The 21,366-nt window shown below is 33.4% G+C and overlaps 1 protein-coding gene across 1 annotated transcript; it reads right to left on the reverse strand.

The window, feature by feature from the left end:
* Positions 1-6,546: 6,546 nt before the first annotated feature.
* On the reverse strand, positions 6,547-9,967 carry LOC101509703 (bidirectional sugar transporter SWEET2-like). Its single transcript, XM_073366314.1, has 9 exons — positions 9,913-9,967; positions 8,964-9,073; positions 8,654-8,848; positions 8,390-8,548; positions 8,178-8,297; positions 7,920-8,052; positions 7,468-7,533; positions 6,990-7,080; positions 6,547-6,814 (listed from the first exon to the last, which is right to left on the reverse strand). Exons 1-6 carry the CDS (start codon positions 9,965-9,967, stop codon positions 7,951-7,953), a joined length of 741 nt encoding a protein of 246 aa, XP_073222415.1. The 3' UTR covers positions 6,547-6,814; positions 6,990-7,080; positions 7,468-7,533; positions 7,920-7,950.
* Between the last annotated feature and the right edge of the window lie 11,399 nt (positions 9,968-21,366).

A 21,366-nucleotide genomic window follows, 5' to 3' on the forward strand; every position in this document is an offset into this window, starting at 1 on the left:
GCTATCACTTTGATAACCTACATCCAGTCCTGAAATCTACAACAAATTTCAGCCTTTCACTAGAATGATTTGAGGAATATTTTTACAGACTTTCCAGCGTCACAACCTATCCATCCAACTCACAATCACTTCTATCACAATACCAACCTATCCCTAAGAGTTACTCGTTAAACTCTAGCGAGATCAAGCTGAGGTTTCTTTTAGATGACCACAAGTATCATAAAACATAACCACCAGTGTACACTACTGGATTTCCAAAACTTCAATTAGAGAAATTGTTCTTTCACAAAGAATTAAAGAATACTAAGAAAATTTGACTCAATCACAATGTAAGATCTCACACAAAAGTATTAGCCAATGAGTATTTGTGTGTTGTAACAATTTTTCTCTCAAGGTGTTTTTCAGTCTACTGTGTTTATGAAAAAGTGTTATGATTGTTATCAAAAAATTGTGATTGATTCAATTTATATATTTTCAGAAAAAAATTATATAAATCGATTTTGTAATCGATTTTATTAAAGTTTGATACCAGCTTAATCGATTACCCAATCGATTATCGCGTGTCTTGTTTTTCTTGAATCTTGAAAATATAAGAACTAATCGATTTCCTAATCGATTCCTTTAATGCACTTATCAGAGACTGATACTCAGTTTGTATCAGAATCAATTGACTAATCGATTATACTTGTTTTGTTCAAACAACGAGATCAAAACAATCGATTACTCCTTTGATTCATATATTAACATAATCGATTTGGCAATGGGCTAAATACTTCCTGTAACATAGACATTTTACTCCAATCGATTTGACAATCGATTTGGCTGGTTACAGTAGCTTAGCTATTTAGTTAAAATCGATATGCCAATTGATTAAGCAATATGTTCTTGATAAATGATTAACCAGTCAGTTCTTTCAATCGATTAATGCAAAGCTTGCAACACAAGAAACATATATCAATCAATTATCTAATCGATTAGTGCAAAGCTTGCAACTTAAGAAACTTTTTTCAATTGATTGTCCAATCGATTTCGTTGATCACAGAACACATGTCTGATGAAAAAGTATTTTCATAATCGATTTGCCAATCGATTGACTCAGTATGAGCTTGGTTTTGTCAATCACTAAATCGATTACTCAATTGATGTGCAAATCGATTGTCCAATTGATTTGTTTAAACACAGAACACAAGTTTCGATAAAACATTTTAAGTAATCGATTTCCCAATCGATTAACTTAGTGAAACCTTTATTCTGTGAGTCTGACAATCGATTGCTCAATTGATTTATCAATTGATTTATTACTTGATTGATTAAAACTTATTTTATGATTTCATTGGCAAATACTATATGAGAACTCATTAGGATTAAGTCTACCTAATTGACCCTATTAACACTAGACACTCTTGTACATCAGTCTTCAAGCCTTGTAGGACATCATCCATCTTTGTTTGATTGCTTGAGTTCCAATTTTTGTCCAAGTGTGTAGTGTTTGTTTATTTTCCTGAAATGTTTCTCAATTCCAATCGTTAGATCAATCAAATAATGCATATACATTGTATGTTTGGAAATTATATCAAAATCATGATCAAGGAGGCATATGTCTTACAAAGATTTCTTAGAAATACTAATTGGACTAGAATAAGCCTAGGGAGGACAAAAATGACTAAAATGTTAATTCAATGACACAAATAAACATATTTGATGCACAAGATTGGTTAAAAACCCTGATTCGTCTATAATAAGCCTAGGGAGGATGAGAATGACCTAATGCTAATCCAATAACACATATAAATGTATTGGATGTCCAAGTTTGGTTAAAAACAATAACACTCCAAATGAATTAGAATAAGACTAGGGAGGACGAAAGTGACCTAAATGTTAATCCAATGATACAAACAAGCATATTTGATGCACAAGATAGATTAAAAACACTCATTGGACTAGAAAACGCCAAGGGCAGACGAAAATGACCTAAATATTTATCCAATAACACATATGAACTTATTTGATGCACAAGATTGGTTAAAATCCCAAATGGATTAGAATAAGACTAAAGAGGACGAAAATGACCTAAATGTTTATCCAATGACACAAATGAACTTATATGAAGCACAAGATTGGTTAAAAACCATAAATGGACTAGAATAAGCCTAAGGAGGATGAAAATGACCTAAATGTTAATCCAATGACACAAACACACCTATTGGACCCAAAGGATTATTTAAAAACCCTAATTGGAATAGAATAAGCCTAAAGACGACGAAAATGACGTAAATGTTAATCCAATAACACAAACACGCGTATTGGATGCACTAGATTTGTTAAAACCCCTGATTGGACTAGAATAAGCCTAGGGAGAACGAAAATGACCTAAATATAAATCCAATGATACAAATAATCTTTTTAGATGTAAATGATTGGTTAAAAACCCTAAATGGATTAAAATAAACTTAGGGAGGACTGAAATGATCAAAATGTTAATCCAATAAGCCTAGAGAGGACGAAAATGACCTAAATGTTAATCCAATGACACAAATGAACTTATTGGATGCACAAGATTGGTTAAAACCCCTAAATGGACTAGAATAAGCATAAGGATGATGAAAATGACCTAAATGTTAATCCAATGACACAAACACACATATTGGACCCAAAGGATGATTTAAAAACCCTAATTGGACTAGAATAAGCCTAGAGAGGACGAAAATGACCTAAATGTTAATCCAATAACACAAACACACTTATTGGATGCACAAGAATGGTTAAAAACCCTAAAGGGACTAGAATATGGTTAGGGAGGATGACAATATCCTAAATGTTAATCCAATAACACAGACACTTATTGGTTGCACAAGATTCGTTAAAAACTCTAATTGGACTAAAATAAGCCTAGGGAGGATGAAAATGACCTAAATGGGAATCCAATGACACAAACAAACATATTTGATGCACAAGATTGGTTATAAATACTTATGGGACTTGAATAAGCCTAGGGAGGACGAAAATTACTTAAATGTTAATCCATTGACACAAATGAACTTATTGGATGCACAAGATTGGTTAAAAACCCTATATGGACAAGAATAAGCCTAATGAGGATGAAAACCTAATTGGACTAGAATAAGCCTAGGGAGGACGAAAATGACCTAAATGTAACTCCAATGACACAAATGAACTTATTGGAAGCACAAGTTTGATTAAAAACCCTAAATGGACTAGAATAAAACTAGGGAGGATGAAAATGACCTAAATGTTAATCCAATGACAGAAATGAAGTTATTGGATGCCCAATATGGTAACAAACCTTAATTGGATGCACAAGATTGGTTAAAAACCTTAAATGGACTATAATAAGCCTAAGGAGGACGAAAATTACCTAAATATTAATCCAATGACACAAATGAACTTATTGGATGCAAAAGATTGGTCAAAAACCCTAAACGGATTTGAATAAGCCTAGGGATGACGAAAATGACTTAAATGTTAATCGAATGACACAAACAAACATATTTGATGCACTAGATTGGTTAAAAACCCTAATTGGACTAGAATAAGCCTTTGGAGGACAAAAATGAGCTACATACTAATCCAATGATACAAACAAACTTATTGGATTCACAAGATTGGTTAAAAACCCTAAATGAATTAGAATAAGCCTAGGGAGGACGAAAATGACGTAAATGTAAGTCCAATGACACAAACAAGCATATTACATGCACAAGATTGGTTAAAAACCCTTATTGGACTAGAAAAAGCTTAGGCAAGACGAAAATAACCTAAATGTTAATCCAATGAGAAAAACACACCTGTTGGATGGACAAGATTGGTTAAAATCCCTATTGGGTCTAGAATAAGCCTAGGGAAGACGAAAATGACCTAAATGTTAATCCAATGACACAAAGACACTTATTGGTTGCACAAGATTCGTTAAAAACTCTGATATGACTAAAATAAGCCTAGGGAGGATGAAAATGACCTAAATGTGAATCCAATGACACAAACAAATATATTTGATGCACAAGATTGGTTATAAATACTTATGGGACTTGAATAAGCCTAGGGAGGATGAAAATGACTTAAATGTTAATCCATTGACACAAATGAACTTATTGGATGCACAAGATTGGTTAAAAACCCTATATGGACTAGAATAAGCCTAAGGAGGATGAAAATGACCTAAATGTTAAGCCAATGAAACAAACACACCTATTGGACCCAAAGGATGATTTAAAAACCCTAATTGGACTAGAATAAGCCTAGAGAGAACGAAAATGACCTAAATGTTAATCCAATTACACAAACACACGTATTGGATGCACAAGAATGGTTAAAAACCCTAAAGGGACTTGAATATGCTTAGGGAGGATGAAAATATCCTAAATGTTAATCCAATGACGCAGACACACCTATTGAATGCATAAGATTGGTTAAATACACTTATTGGACTAGAATAAGCCTAGGAAGAACGAAAATTACCTAAATATTAATCCAATGACACAAATAAATTTTTTGGATGCACATGATTGGTTAAAAACCCTAAATGGATTAGAATAAATCAAGGGAGAACGAAAATGACCTAAATGTTAATCAAATAACACAAATAAACATATTTGATACACTAGATTGGTTAAAAACCTAATTGCACTAGAATAAGCCTAGGGAGGACGAAAATGACCTAAATGTATTTCCAATGACACAAATGAACTTATTGGAAGCACAAGTTTGATTAAAAACCCTAAATGGACTAGAATAAGCCTAGGAAGAACGAAAATGACCTAAATATTAATCCAATGACACAAATAAATTTTTTGGATGCACATGATTGGTTAAAAACCCTAAATGGATTAGAATAAGTCAAGGGAGAACGAAAATGACCTAAATGTTAATCCAATAACACAAATAAACATATTTGATACACTAGATTGGTTAAAAACCTAATTGGACTATAATAAGCCTAGTGAGGACGAAAATGACCAAAATGTAAATCCAATGACACAAATGAACTTATTGGAAGCACAAGTTTTATTAGAAACCCTAATTGGACTAGAATAAAACTAGGGAGGATAAGAATGACCTAAATGTTAATCCAATGACACAAACACACCTATCGGATTAACAAGATTGGTTAAAAACACTATTTGGACTAAAATAAGCCTAGGGAGAACGAAAATGATGGAAATGTTATTCCAATGACAGAAATGAACTTATTGGATGCCCAATATGGTAACAAACCTTAATTGGATGCACAAGATTGGTTAAAAACCTTAATTGGACTATAATAAGCCTAAGGAGGACGAAAATTACCTAAATATTAATCCAATGACACAAATGAACTTATTGGATGCACAAGATTGGTTAAAAACCTTAATTGGACTATAATAAGCCTAAGGAGGACGAAAATTACCTAAATATTAATCCAATGACACAAATGAACTTATTGGATGCAAAAGATTGGTCAAAACCCCTAAACGGATTTGAATAAGCCTAGGGATGACGAAAATGACCTAAATGTTAATCGAATGACACAAACAAACATATTTGATGCACTAGATTGGTTAAAAACCCTAATTGGACTAGAATAAGCCTTTGGAGGACAAAAATGAGCTACATACTAATCCAATGATACAAACAAACTTATTGGATGCACAAGATTGGTTAAAAACCCTAAATGAATTAGAATAAGCCTAGGGAGGACGAAAATGACGTAAATGTAAGTCCAATGACACAAACAAGCATATTTCATGCACAAGATTGGTTAAAAACCCTTATTGGACTAGAAAAAGCCTAGGGAAGACGAAAATAACCTAAATGTTAATCCAATGAGACAAACACACCTGTTGGATGGACAAGATTGGTTAAAATCCCTATTGGGTCTAGAATAAGCTTAGGGAAGACGAAAATGACCTAAATGTTAATCCAATGACACAAAGACACTTATTGGTTGCACAAGATTCGTTAAAAACTCTAATATGACTAAAAGAAGCCTACGGAGGTTGAAAATGACCTAAATGTGAATCCAATGACACAAACAAACATATTTGATGCACAAGATTGGTTAAAAACCCTATATGGACAAGAATAAGCCTAAGGAGGATGAAAATGACCTAAATGTTAATCCAATGAAACAAACACACACTACAAGAAAAAAAACATTTTGCGGCGGTTAAAAAAGGGTTTGCGGCGGTTTTAACTGTTGCAATTTGATGTTTGCGACTGTTCTGCAACTGTCGCAGATTCGTGCGTCGCGAGGCCATTTTGCGACGGTTCACAAAACCGTCGTTCCAACCGCCGCCAACTTTTGCGACGGTTCACAACCGCCTCTAAATATATTTTGCGACACTTAGAAAAAACTCAAATTTATTTTTTCTGCACAATTACGACAGTTATCAACCGTCGCTATATTTACTTTGAGACAGTTTGAACCGTCGCAAACCTAATAATTTAAAATAAAAAATATGATACAATTTTTTTCCTATTTTTAATCAATTAAAATAAAAAATATTCATAAATACCATCCACATAATTTAAATACATAATTAATAACTATTGTACCTAAATCCAATTTATATAATTTTTTCAAAAGAAATTACACCAATTCATACATTGAAGTTAACTATTACAATAAATAAAATAGTTTAAATATTCAAAACATTAATTAGTGGAGTAGCTAACAATACAAAAAAACAACTCCATCAAACTTAGAAGTTCATCCAAATATCTAATTAGTCCCTAATGATGTTGTTCCACGATCATCAAGTTGGTGGCTGGACTCAGATGAATGTCTACCATCTATTGGCGATTTTATGTCCATTGCCTAAAGAAAAAAAAGTATATATTAACCTCAATGAATATTGATAAATATTGTCAAAACTAATTAAATAAATTTCTCTTATAGCTATAAGAAATCTTTACACAATTGATATTTTTAATCAAAGACAAACAGTTCTCACAAGATTTTTTAAATAGGTTTGCTATGAAAATAATTTTACCTGTTTGTTTCTAGAATTTTGCATTTGCATCAAGAAAGCAATTTGCTCCTTCAACATATCAACTTCAGTTATCATTGTATCTGTCTTACGCCTAATTCAATTTTCATGTAAAATCTAAAACTAAAAATTTAGTATTATGAAAAGGGAAAGTAGGTCTAATGTAATCAAAGGTCCTTTAGGAAACATTGATGTTGTTTAGGACCAACGGTGCACTTGGTAAACAATAGTTCAAACTTGAATTGAATGACTACATGACAGTATAGTGTAGGAAAAGACAATTAGAAGGAAACGAACTCTTCTAAGGCTGAAATATTTGAAGAACCAAAATCAAAGCTAAAATTATTGATAGGAGTCGTAAGCTTTCTTGATATCTAATATCGCAACAATCAGTGAAATTCATTGTAAAATGGAACTAAAATCTAAAAGCAACAATCACTAACAAATTAACAATATGTAGGTCACGAGATCGAAAACTTACCAAGTGAAAATGAACAACAACACTCAAATGAGATCCAAAATCAGTGAATCTAACTCTGAAAAATTCCTGAAATTTAAAACATTGCAAGAAAAATATTTACGAATGAAATCGAATCAAGATCAAAAAAGAGATGAGAGTCTGTAACTTAGACTACAATAAAAAAAATGAATACCAACCTTAGAACAAATTACCTTTTTTTATTTATCAATTTTCACAACTTTACATACCACACAAGTTCAACTAGCAATTCAAGTAAAGGCAAAAAAACATAACAATAGGCTCCTATTACAAACCTAAGAAACCTTAGAGTAAAGCCTTATCACTTTCATTCTTCTCAATGCCATGGAACTCTAGCTCTAGTTATGTTGTGTCTACTAGTGTTGTATTAATCATCAATGCTTCTCATCAGTAATCCAAATTAGTGTTGTATTAATCATAAAATTTGTGTTCACCTTTGCTTTTGTCAGATCTCAGCAATGTAGATTATCCACATGACATTATCAAGGTGTCTCTAGATTCATTACTAGATATCAAACACAATACCAATTGTATGATTGCCAAAACAGTACCTATCTCATTTGGTACCTAAAATATCAAACACAAATGTAGGTATACAAATATAAGCCAACAGAATAAACATTTGAGTTCCGAAACTAAAATGAATATTTCAGAAAGAAACAGAAAAAAATGAGCTGAAAAAAGACTCTTACATAAAAGAAAGCATCATCACTGAGCAACCCATAAAGAAGGAATGAGGCGCTTATTAGGAATGTGGAAAGCGAAAGACAAAATGGCATAAACTCGAGACTCTTCGTGCGAATGACCAATTTCTGTGAAATTATATAGATAAATAATTTCACCAAACTTGAAAACTAGTAAAACTCAGTATTACATTGATATATCTAGGAAGTGTAAAACTTACGATTATAAACAATGGAGAGGCAAACATTGAAATCAGAGAAGCACAACTCAAGAATCCAACAAACATTCGGCGCATGGAACTATAGGTTATTTTCAAACTCCCAACTAGTATGATCCCACATATTCCCAAAACTGCCAGCAATAATCCAAACATTCTCACCTATCAAATGACAGTATACAATAGCACATATCAGTTACAATTAACAAACCTATGTTTTATGTAAAATTTGTTACAAATTTCCATATTATCAATAAATTAACCAACCTTTCTTGCTTTCTCAGCATACACTAAGAACAGAACAATGTACACAAACTGAAAAGCTGCTCCAATTGAATTAACAGTTGTAACCAACACATTATTAGGTGATATAAAGGTGTCCCAAACCACATGCAGTTCAATAGAGAATAAATATATGGCAATCTTGAAAACATTTATTTTGACCCATTTATGATAATTCTCCTAAATGTGGGTGTATTGTTCACAACATAATAAAGAGTTAATAGTCAAAGGATAGACATCAAACTCTTATATGCTCAATTTTTTTATTTAAAAAAAATTAATTTATGAAACTTACATTGGGGAAAGAAAAAGTATCAGCAATACCAGCTGCATCCATGTGATAAAAATATCCATGACACATAGAGAAAGAATAAGTACCAGCAATACCAGTTGCATCCTTGCCAACTTCACAAATGGAATAACCATTAAACAGAGACATGATAGGTTGCAAATTGTTTCATGATCATAACTTTAAACACTTGAAACATCAACTCATCATTATCAGTGTATACAAAACTAACCCATACAGTAACATATTCTAAACATGGGCAAAATGATAGGTTGTAAAACTACTATGCTTGGTTAAAATTTGGGATTGTATATAAGTTTGTATCTCTAATCTTAGCTAGCATAACTTGTAAGCTCACCTATTATCCATAGTGATCACTGTGTTTAGAAGAGAACACAAATTGATAAATGAATGCAAATGAAAATACCAAACCCCAGAAAAGAGAACATAAATAGAAGAGAATATAAATATCAGAAAGCAGAAAATAAGTTGAAATAAATACAATACACAGAAAACTGAAAGTACCTCGTCATTCAGTAACACTACATGCGGCCATTCTCCTCCTGTTTCACAGAAATGGCATTCAAAGCAAAAAATTAACACCCTTAGAACAGTGTAATCAAAACCCTAACAACGAAAAGGAAATCGTACCATAAGTTGCAACAAACGGAGATTGAATGGAAAGCTAGTAAGATATAAAAGTGAAATTGTGAAAGCAAGGATATTTGGGGGAGATTGAAGTTTTAGGGATTTCAGAGATTTGAGGGAAGCAAATCAGAACACCGAGACTTTGGAAATCACGATTTTGAATAAAATTTCTTGTAAGTTAGGTGTTGCAAACCCTTTGTAACGAAGAAAATCATATTGTATACAAGAACACAAATAAAATGCCCAGCTAATGAGATTCACTATCAACCAACACCAAGCATTAAAAGATAAATGTCATGAAGCTTACCGCATAGAAGAGGAATTGCTTCAATTCCAGATATGGAGAGATCAAACTTCCGCATAGGGAGATCGAGGGGTTTGGGAATTTTGAGGGAACCAAATTTGGGAGAAAGGGGTTTTTGGTTTTGGGAGAAAAGGGTCACAGAGATATGAGAAGAATTTTAGAGAGCGGGACTTGCAAAAAATGGGACGCGGGATTGGAAAAAAACTAGCGCCTCTTGGTTTTGCTTAGAAATGCAGCGGCGGTTGTTTAGCACCGTCGTAGGAAGTGTCGCAAAGAGAGAGCTGCGGCGGTTTTTTGGCAGCCGTCGCAATCCATCTATCGCAAAACTCAAAATTTCTTGTAGTGACACCTATTGGACCCAAAGGATGGTTTAAAAACCCTAATTGGACTAGAATAAGCCTAGAGAAGACGAAAATGACCTAAATGTTAATCCAATGACACAAACACACCTATTCGATGCACAAGATTGGTTAAATACCCTAATTGGACTAGAATAAGCCTAGAGAAGACGAAAATGACCTAAATGTTAATCCAATGACACAAACACACCTATTCGATGCACAAGATTGGTTAAATACCCTAATTGGACTAGAATAAGCCTAGAGAAGACGAAAATGACCTAAATGTTAATCCAATGACACAAACACACCTATTCGATGCACAAGATTGGTTAAATACCCTAATTGGACTAGAATAAGCCTAGAGAAGACGAAAATGACCTAAATGTTAATCCAATAACACAAACACACGTATTGGATGCACAAGAATGGTTAAAAACCCTAAAGGGACTAGAATATGCTTAGGGAGGATGAAAATATCCTAAATGTTAACCCAATGACGCAGACACACCTATTGAATGCATAAGATTGGTTAAATACACTTATTGGACTAGAATAAGCCTAGGAAGAACGAAAATGACCTAAATATTAATCCAATGACACAAATAAATTTTTTGGATGCACATGATTGGTTAAAAACGCTAAATGGATTAGAATAAGTCAAGGGAGAACGAAAATGACCTAAATGTTAATCCAATAACACAAATAAACATATTTGATACACTAGATTGGTTAAAAACCTAATTGGACTAGAATAAGCCTAGGTACGACGAAAATGACCTAAATGTAAATCCAATTACACAAATGAACTTATTGGAAGCACAAGTTTGATTAAAAACCCTAAATGGACTAGAATAAAACTAGGGAGGATGAAAATGACCTAAATGTTAATCCAATGACACAAACACACCTATCGGATTAACAAGATTGGTTAAAAACTCTATTTGGACTAAAATAAGCCTAGGGAGGACGAAAATGATGGAAATGTTAATCCAATGACAGAAATGAACTCATTGGATGCCCAATATGGTAACAAACCTTAGTTGGATGCACAAGATTGGTTAACAACCTTTATTGGACTATAATAAGGCTAAGGAGGATGAAAATTACCTAAATATTAATCCAATGACACAAATGAACTTATTGGATGCAAAAGATTGGTCAAAAACCCTTAACGGATTTGAATAAGCCTATGGATGACGAAAATGACCTAAATGTTAATCGAATGACACAAACAAACATATTTGATGCACTAGATTGGTTAAAAACCCTAATTGGACTAGAATAAGTCTTTGGAGGACAAAAATGAGCTACATACTAATCCAATGATACAAACGAACTTATTGGATGCACAAGATTGGTTAAAAACCCTAAATGAATTAGAATAAGTCTAGGGAGGACGAAAATGACGTAAATGTAAGTCCAATGACACAAACAAGCATATTTCAGGCACAAGATTGGTTAAAAACCCTTATTGGACTAGAAAAAGCCTTGGGAAGACGAAATAAACATAATGTTAATCCAATGAGACAAACACACTTGTTGGATGGACAAATTTGGTTAAAATCCCTTTTGGGTCTAGAATAAGCCTAGGGAAGACGAAAATGACCTAAATGTTAATCCAATGACACAAACAAACATATTTGATGCACAAGATTGGTTAAAAATCCTAATTGGACTAGAATAAGCCTACGGAGGAAGAAAATGAGCTAAATACTAATCCAATGATACAATCAAACTTATTGGATGCACAAGATTGGTTAAAAACCCTAAATTAATTAGAATAAGGCAAGGGAGGAAAAAAATGAACTAAATGTTAATCCAATGACACAAATAAACTCATTGGATGCACAAGATTGGTTAAAAACCGCAAATGGATTAGAATAAGCATAGGAACGATGAAAACGTCAAAAATGTTAATCCAATGACACAAAGACACCTATCGGATGCACAAGATTGGTTAAAAACACTAATTGGACTAAAATAACCCTAGGGAGGACGAAAATGACCTAATTGTGTATCCAATGACACAAACAAACATATTTGATGCACAAGATTAGTTAAATTTACTAATGGGACTAGAATAAGCCTAGGGAGCGCGAAAATGACCTAAATGTTAATGCAATGACACAAATGAACTTATTGGATGCACAAGATTGGTCAAAAACCCTAAATGGATTAGAATAAGCCTAGAGATGACGAAAATGACCTAAATGTTAATCCAATGACACAAACAAACATATTTGATGCACTAGATTGGTTTAAAACTCTAATTGGACTAGAATAAGCCTTTGGAGGACGGAAATGAGCTAAATACTAATCCAATGATACAACTGAACTTATTGGATGCACAAGATTGGTTAAAAACCCTAAATGAATTTGAATAAGCCTAGGGAGGACAAAAATGATGTAAATGTAAGTCCAATGACACTAACAAGCATATTTGATGCACAAGATTGGTTAAAAACCCTTATTGGACTAGAAAAAGACTAGGGAACACGAAAATAACCTAAATGTTAATCAAATGACACAAACACACCTATTGGATGCACAAGATTTGTTAAAAACCCTATTGGGTCTAGAATAAGCCTAGGGAGGACGAAAATGACCTAAATGTTCATCCAATGACACAAACACACCTATTGGATGCACAAGATTTGTTAAAAACCCTATTGGGTCTAGAATAAGCCTAGGGAGGACGAAAATGACCTAAATGTTCATCCAATGACACAAACACACCTATTGGATGCACAAGATTTGTTAAAAACCCTATTGGGTCTAGAATAAGCCTAGGGAGGACGAAAATGACCTAAATGTTCATCCAATGACACAAACACACCTATTGGATGCACAAGATTTGTTAAAAACCCTATTGGGTCTAGAATAAGCCTAGGGAGGACGAAAATGACCTAAATGTTAATCCAATGACACAAACAAACATATTTCATGCACAAGATTGGTTAAAAACCCTAATTGGACTATAATAAGCCTAGGGAGGATGAAAATGACCTAAATACTAATCCAATGATACAAACGAACTTATTGGATGCACAAGATTGGTTAAAAACCCTAAATGAATTAGAATAAGCCTAGGGAGGACGAAAATGAACTAAATGTTAATCCAATGACACAAATAAACTTTTTGGATGCACAAGATAGGTTAAAAACCGCAAATGGAGTAGAATAAGCCTAGGAATGATGAAAACGACCAAAATGTTAATCCAATGACACAAAGACACCTATTGGATACACAAGATTGGTTAAAAACTCTAGTTGGAATAAAATAAGCCTAGGGAGGACGAATATGACCTAAATGTGTATCCAATGACACAAACAAACATATTTTATGCACAAGATTAGTTAAAAATACTAATGGGACTAGAATAAGCCAAGGGAGGACGAAAATGACCAAAATGTTAATCCAATGACACAAATGAACTTATTGGATGCACAAGATTGGTTAAAAACCCTAAATGGACTAGATTAAGGCTAGGGAGGATGAAAATGACCCAAACGTTAATCCAATGACACAAACAAAAATATTTAATGCACAACATTGGTTAAAAACCCTAATTGAACTAAATAAGCATAGAGAGGACGAAAATGACGTAAATGTTAATCAAATGGCACAAATGAACTTATTGGATGCACAAGATTGGCTAAGAACCATAAATGGACAAGAATAAGCATAAGGATGATGAAAATAACCTAAATATTAATCCAATGACACAAACACACCAATTGGATGCGCAAGATTCGTTAACAACTCTAGCTAGACTAAAATAAGCCTAGGGAGGACGAAAATGACCTAAATGTTTATCCAACGACACAAATAAACATATTTGTACACAAGATTGGTTAAAAACCCTTATTAGATTTGAATAAGCCTAGGGTGGGCGAAAATGACATAAATGTTAATTCTATGACACAAATAAACTTATTGGATGCACGAGATTGGTTAAAAACTCTAAATGGACTAGATTAAGCATAAGGGTGACGAAAATGACCTAAATGTTAATCCAATAACACAAATAAACATATTTGATGCACAATATTGGACAAAAATACTAATTGGACTAGAAGAAGCATAGGGAGGACGGATATGACCTAAATGGATATCTGATGATACAAATTTACTTATTGGATGCGCAAGATTGGTTAAAAACCCGAAATGGACTAGAATTAGCCTAAGGAGGATCAAAATGACCTAAATGTTACTCCAATGAAACAAATAAACATATTTGATGCACAATATTGGTTAAAGATCCTAATTGGACTACAATTAGCCTAGGGAGGACGAAAATGACCTAAATGTTAATCCAATGACATAAACGAGCTTATTGAATGCACAAGATTGGTTAAAAACACTAAATGGACTAGAAGAAACCTATGGAGGATGAAAATTACCTAAATATTAATCCAATGACACAAATGAACTTATTGGATGCACAAGATTAGTTAAAATTCCTAAATGGAATAGAATAAGCCTAGGAAAAACGAAAATGAACTCAATGTTAATTCAATAACACAAACAAACATTTTGATGCACAAGATTGGTTAAAAGCCGAAACTGAACTAGAATAAGCCTAGGTAGGACAAAAATAAGCTAAATGTTAATCCAATGACACAAATGAACTTATTGGATGCAAAAGATTGGTTAAAAACTCTAATTGGACTAAAATAAGCCTAGGGAGGACGAAAATGACCTAATTGTAAATCCAATGACACAAACACACGTATTAGATGCACAAGATTGATTCAAAACCCTAATTGGACTAGTATAAGCCTAGGGAGGACGAAAATGACCTAAATGTTAATCTGATAACACAAACAAACATATTTGAGGCACAAGATTGGTTAAAAACTGTAATTTGACTAGAATAAGCCTAGGGAAGACGGAAATGACCTAAATGTTAATCCAAAGACAAATGAATTTATTGGATGCTCAATATTGGTGAAAACCCCTAAATTGACTTAATTAACCCTTGGTAGGAAGAAAATGACCTAAATGTTAATCCAATCACACAAACATACATATTTGATGCACAAGATTGGATAAAAACCCTAATTGGACTACAAGATGCATAACGAGGACGAATATAAACTAAATGTTAATCCAATGACACAAATGAACTTATTAGATGCACAAGATTGGATAAAAACCCTAAATGGACTAGAATATGCCTAGGGAGGATGAAAATGACCTATATGTTAATCCAAAGCCACAAATGAACTTATTGGAGGCATAAGATTGGTTAAAATTCCTAAATAGGTTTGAATAAGCCTAAGGAGGACGAAAATGACCTAAATGTTAATCCAACAACACAAATGAACTTATTATATGCACAAGATTGATTAAAATGACGTAAATGGTAATCCAATGACACAAACACACCTATTGGAGGCACAAGATTGGTGAAAAACCCTAATTGGACTACAATAAGCCTAGGGAGGATATAAATGGCCAAAATGTTAATCCAATGACACAAACACACGTATTGGATGCACAAGATTGGTTAAAAACCCCAAATAGACTAGAATAATCCTAGGGAGGATGAAATTACGCTATGTAATTATCCAATGTCACAAACACACGAATTGGATGCACAAGAATGAATAAAAACCCTAATTGGACTAGAATAAGCCTGGAGTGGACGAAAATGACCTAAATGTTAATCTGATGACACAAATAAATATATTTGATGCAAAAGATTGAACAAGCCTAGGGAGGATGTGAATGACCTAAATGTTAATCTAATGAAACAAATGAACTTATTGGATGCACAAGATTGGTTGAAAACCCTAATTGGACTAGATTAAGCCTAGGGAGGATGAAAATGACCTAAATCTTCATCCAATACCACAAACACACCTATTGGAGGCACAAGATTGGTTAAAACCCTAATTGCCCAAGAATAAGCCTAGAGAGGACGAAAATGACCTCAATGTTCATCCATTTACACAAATGAACTTATTGGATGCACAAGATTGGTTAAAAACCCTAATTGGATAAAAATAAGCATAGGGAGGACGAAAATGACCTAAATGTTAACCAATGAATCAAACACACCTATTGGAATCACAAGATTGGTTTAAAACCTTAATTGGACAAGAATAAGCCTAGGGAAGACGAAAATGACCAAAATGTTAATACAATGACACAAATGAAATTATTGGATGCACAAGATATTTTAAAATCTCTAATTGGACAAGAATAAGCATAGAGACAACAAAAATGAACTAAATGTTTATCCAATGACACAAACACACCTATTGGTTGAATGTTAATCTAATGACGCAAATGAACTTATCGGATGCATAAGATTGGTTAAAATTCCTAAATGGATTAGAATAAGCCTAGGGAGGACGAAAATGGCCTAAATGTTTATCAAATAACATAAACAAACATATTTGATTTACAAGATTGGTTAAAAATACTAATGGAACTACAATAAGCCTAGGGAGGATGAAAATAACCTAAATGTTAATTCAATGACACAAATGAAATTATTCGATACACAAGATTGGTTAAAAACCATAATTGGACTAGAATAAGCCCGAGGAAGACAAAAATGACCTAAATGGTAATCCAATGACACAAACACACTTATTGGATGCACAAGATTGGTTAAAAACCCTAATTGGAGTAGAATAAGCCTATGGAGGATGAAAATCACCTAAAGGTTAATCCTATGACACGAACACATGCATTGGATGCACAAGATTGGTTAAAAACCGTAATTCGACTAGAATAAGTCTAGGAATGACGAAAACGACTAGAATATTATTCGAATGATAAAAATAAACTTATTGGACGCACAAGATTGGTAAAAAATCCCTAAATGGTCTAGAATAAGCTTAGGGAGGACTAAAATAACATAAATGTTAATCCAATGCCACAAACACACCTATTGGATGCACGAGTTAGGTTAACAAACCTAATCGGATTAGAATAAGCCTAGGGAGAACGAAAATGACCTAAATGATAATCCATTGATCCAAACACACCAATTGGATGAACAAGATTGGTTAAAAACCCTAATTGGAAAATAATAAGCCTAGGGATGCCGAAAATGACCAAAATTGTACAAGAATAAGCCTAGGGAGGGCGAAAATGACAAAAATGTTAATCCAATGAGACAAAACACGTATTGGATGCACAAGATTGTTTAAAAATTGTAGTTGGACTAAAATAAACATAGGGATGACGAAAACGACTAAAACGATAATCGAATGATACCAATAAAATTATTGGACATACAAGATTGGTTAAAAACCTTAAATGGTCTAGAATAAGCTTATGGATGACAAAAACGACCTAAATGTTAGTCAAATGACACAAACACACATATTGGATGCACAAGATTGGTTAAAAACCGTAATTGCACTAGAATAAGCATAGGGAGGATGAAAACGACCTTAATTTTCCTCAAATGTCACAAACGAACTTATTATATGCACAAGATTGGTTAAAAACCCTAATTGGACTAGAATAAGCCTAAGGAGGAAGAAAATGACATAAATGTTAATCCAATGACACAAATGAACTAATTGGATACAAAATATTGGTTAAAAACCGTAAATGGTCTAGAATAAGCTTAGAGAACATGAAAATTACCTAAATGTTAATACAATGTAACAAACACACCAATTGGATGCCCTAGTTAGGTTAAAAACCCTAATCGGACTAGAATAAGCCTAGGGAGGTCGAACATGACCTAAACGTAATTCCAATGACACAAACACTCCCATTGGATGAACAAGATTGGTTAAAATCTTTAATTGGACTAGAATAGTCATAGGGAGGACGAAAATGACCTAAATGTTAACCCAATAACACAGACACATGTATTGCATGCACAAGATTGGTTAAAAATCCTAATTGGACTATAATAAGCCTAGGGAGGACGACAATGACCTAAATGTTAATCCAACGATACAAACACACGTATTGGATGCACTAGATTGGTTAAAATCCCTAATTGGACTAGAATTAGCCTCGGGTGGACAAAAATAACCTAAATGTTAATTCGAAGAAACAAAAGAACTTATTGGATGCAAAAGATTGGTTAAAAACCCTAAATTGACTAGAATAAGACTAATGAGGATGAAAATGACCTAAATGTTAATCCAACGACACAAACACACATATAGGATGCACAAGAATGGTTAAAAACCCTAATTGGACTAGAATAATCCTTTAGAGGACGAAAATGACCTAAAGATTAATCCAATGACACAAATGAACTTTTTGGATTTACAAGATTGGTTTAAAACCTTAATTGGACTAGAATAACCCAAAGGAGGACGAAAATGACCTAAATGTTAATCCAATGACACCGACACACGTATTGGATGCACAAGATTTCATAAAAACCCTAATTGGACTAGAATAAGCCTAGGGAGAACGAAAATGACCTAAATATTAATCCAATGAGACAAATAAACTTTTTGGATGCACATGATTGGTTAAAAACCCTTATTGGACTAGAATAAGTGTAGGGCAGACGAAAATGACCTAAATGTTAATCCAATGACACAAACACACTTATTGGATGCACGAGATTTTTTAAAAACCCTTATTGGACTAGAATAAGCTTTGGGTGGACTGCAATGACCTAAATGTTAATCCAATGACACAAACACACGTATTGGATGCACAAGATTGCTTAAAAACCCCAATTGAACTAGAATAACCATAGGGATAATGAAAATGACCTAAATGTCAATCCAATGACACAAATGAACTTATTGGATGCACAAGATTGGTTGAAAACCTTATATGGACTAGAGTAAGCTTAGGAAAGACGAAAATATCCTAAATGTTAAACCAGTGACACAAACACATCTATTGGATGCACAAGATTGGCTAAAAGCCCTAATTTGACTAGAATAAGCCTAGGGGGGAAGAAAATGACGTAAATGTTAATCCAACGATACAAATGAACTTATTGGATGCACAAGATTGGTTAAAAACCCTAAATGTACTAGAATAAGCCTAGGGAGGACGAAAATGACCTAAATGTAAATCCAATGACACAAACACACGTTCTGGATGCCCTAGATTGGTTAAAACCCCTAATTGGAGTATAATAAGCTTAAGGTGGACGACAATGACCTAAATGTTAATCCAATGACACAAACATACGTATTGGATGCACAAGATTGGTTAAAAACTCTAATTGGACTAGAATAAGCCTAGGAGGACAAAAATGACATAAATGTTAATCCAATGACACAAACACACGTATTGGATGTACAAGATTGCTCTAACATTTTATTTGTTTACAAAAAAAGTTCAACTAAGATACACATTTTATATTAATATAGTTATAGATATCCACAATATTAAAATAGTTTAGAGTACATTAGAAGTAGTATAAATTTTACCTATTTATTTTAGTAAATAATTTATTTTAATTTCATTTGGTTGTATGGTTCTATTACCTTGACGGATTGTTAGAGTTGACAATCGACGAAGACGCAACAAATTAGCTTATCATATTCATTTGGCGTAATCTTCAATCGAGGTAAAGGGTGAGAGGAGGTTCGATGTTATGAGTATAAAATAACGTGGGATGAACGACAATACCGTAATTCCCAGATATTCATCCGGGGCTTACTACGTACGGTTGAGCCCTATTGAGTAATAATAATTAATTAATAATATATGAATGGTAATAGTGATGACTAAAATATAATTTAGCAACCTATAGAATGGTCGTGAATTTATCTATATCCAAATTTCATGCCGTCTGATTTAATGAATATCATGTTGACTGTTACTGTATAAATGATATGTACTGGCATGTTCTTGCTACTTGATTGAAATTGTGATGTCTCTTGAATGTATTAATTGTTTGATCTTTTATTTTGTGATTCATAAGACTGGATTATGCATTGTGAGTAGTGTAAACCAAAATATTGGGATTTTATTATGATTGACTGACATACATATATAATGATGAATGTTGTGAAGTCAAACTGAAACATATTGAGTTGTGATTTTGGAGTTAGGGCTATTTTGTCATCATATAGGGAGGGTGTGACAAACCTAGTGATTCGGGGAAGTACAACTAAATGAGCCTGATCGTGGAGGGCTACAGTTGAACTGTAAGGTAAGACTGATAGACCTTGGGGGTACATCTAGTGGGGAATTCCTAAGTGGATTAGTGGGTTATTCCCTAAGGCCGAGAGCTACCGTGCAACATAAGAGTACCTCGACCGTCGCGTATATGTGTCTCGGGTTGAGTTGAGGGGATCTATGAGGACTTGACCATTCATGAATTGTTTTTCCACTGTTGTAGTGGCATAGTATCAGGCCTCCTAACCAAGTACTTCGAAGTAGAATGGTACCAAATGATGAAGTATAGAGTATAGGACATGCATATCATTTCGCCCTTGCGACTGTCTTATTGTGATTGAATTTGATGAACCGTCGATATTATTAATTGAATGCTTATGAGGTTGTGATAATTTGATTGTTTGCATGTTCTCATCGTGTATTTTATATTGTGACATAATTTCGAAACTCACCCTTCGTTGTTTGTGTTTCGCATTTGCGATGGACGCAGACAAGCTGCAAGCTGCAGGTGAAGACTAATACTCTTGAAGTATAGAAAGCCGTCTTATCTTGAAGACTTTTACTATCTATCTTTCGTTAACGTTATTTTGAACATATTTTATTGTTGAGAATTCCCGCTCTGATAGTGACATCGGGTTGGGACCATATTTTCATTGATCATTAAACTTATGTATGTGTACTTCAAAAAGGATTTTGTTGTTTGATATTATGATTTCGATGTCATTAAGTTTGATGGAAATTTTTGAGTGATGTGATATGTTCACGATTATGTGATACTCTTTACCTTAATAAAAAAAAGTTTGAAAGTTTATACTTATTCATTTATTTAAAAATAATTTCATTGTTTTGAAAATAAGGAAATTATAATTAATTTTTTTTCATGGGGTTTAGGGTATCACACTAGTGGTATCAGAGCTGGTTTGTCCAATCAGACCGTAAATGTGTTATGTGTTCGCTATGTTTCCTTGTGTACTATGTTATGTGTTTTGTGGTTATTGTCATTATTGTGTTAGTGTTGTAGAACTAAGTTAGTTT

The sequence above is a fragment of the Cicer arietinum genome, chromosome 3 (assembly GCF_000331145.2).
Source record: "Cicer arietinum cultivar CDC Frontier isolate Library 1 chromosome 3, Cicar.CDCFrontier_v2.0, whole genome shotgun sequence".
Taxonomy (NCBI): Eukaryota; Viridiplantae; Streptophyta; class Magnoliopsida; order Fabales; family Fabaceae; genus Cicer; species Cicer arietinum.

Excerpts from the sequence above, each read along its gene's own strand:
- LOC101509703 (XM_073366314.1), bottom strand. The coding sequence starts at position 9,967 with ATGCGGAAGTTTGATCTCTCCATATCTGGAATTGAAGCAATTCCTCTT. Across the intron at positions 8,849-8,963 it reads ATACTTTTTCTTTCCCCAAT|GAGAATTATCATAAATGGGT; the intron begins GTAAGTTTCATA and ends ACCCACATTTAG. Across the intron at positions 8,549-8,653 it reads ATGCTGAGAAAGCAAGAAAG|GTGAGAATGTTTGGATTATT; the intron begins GTTGGTTAATTT and ends GTCATTTGATAG.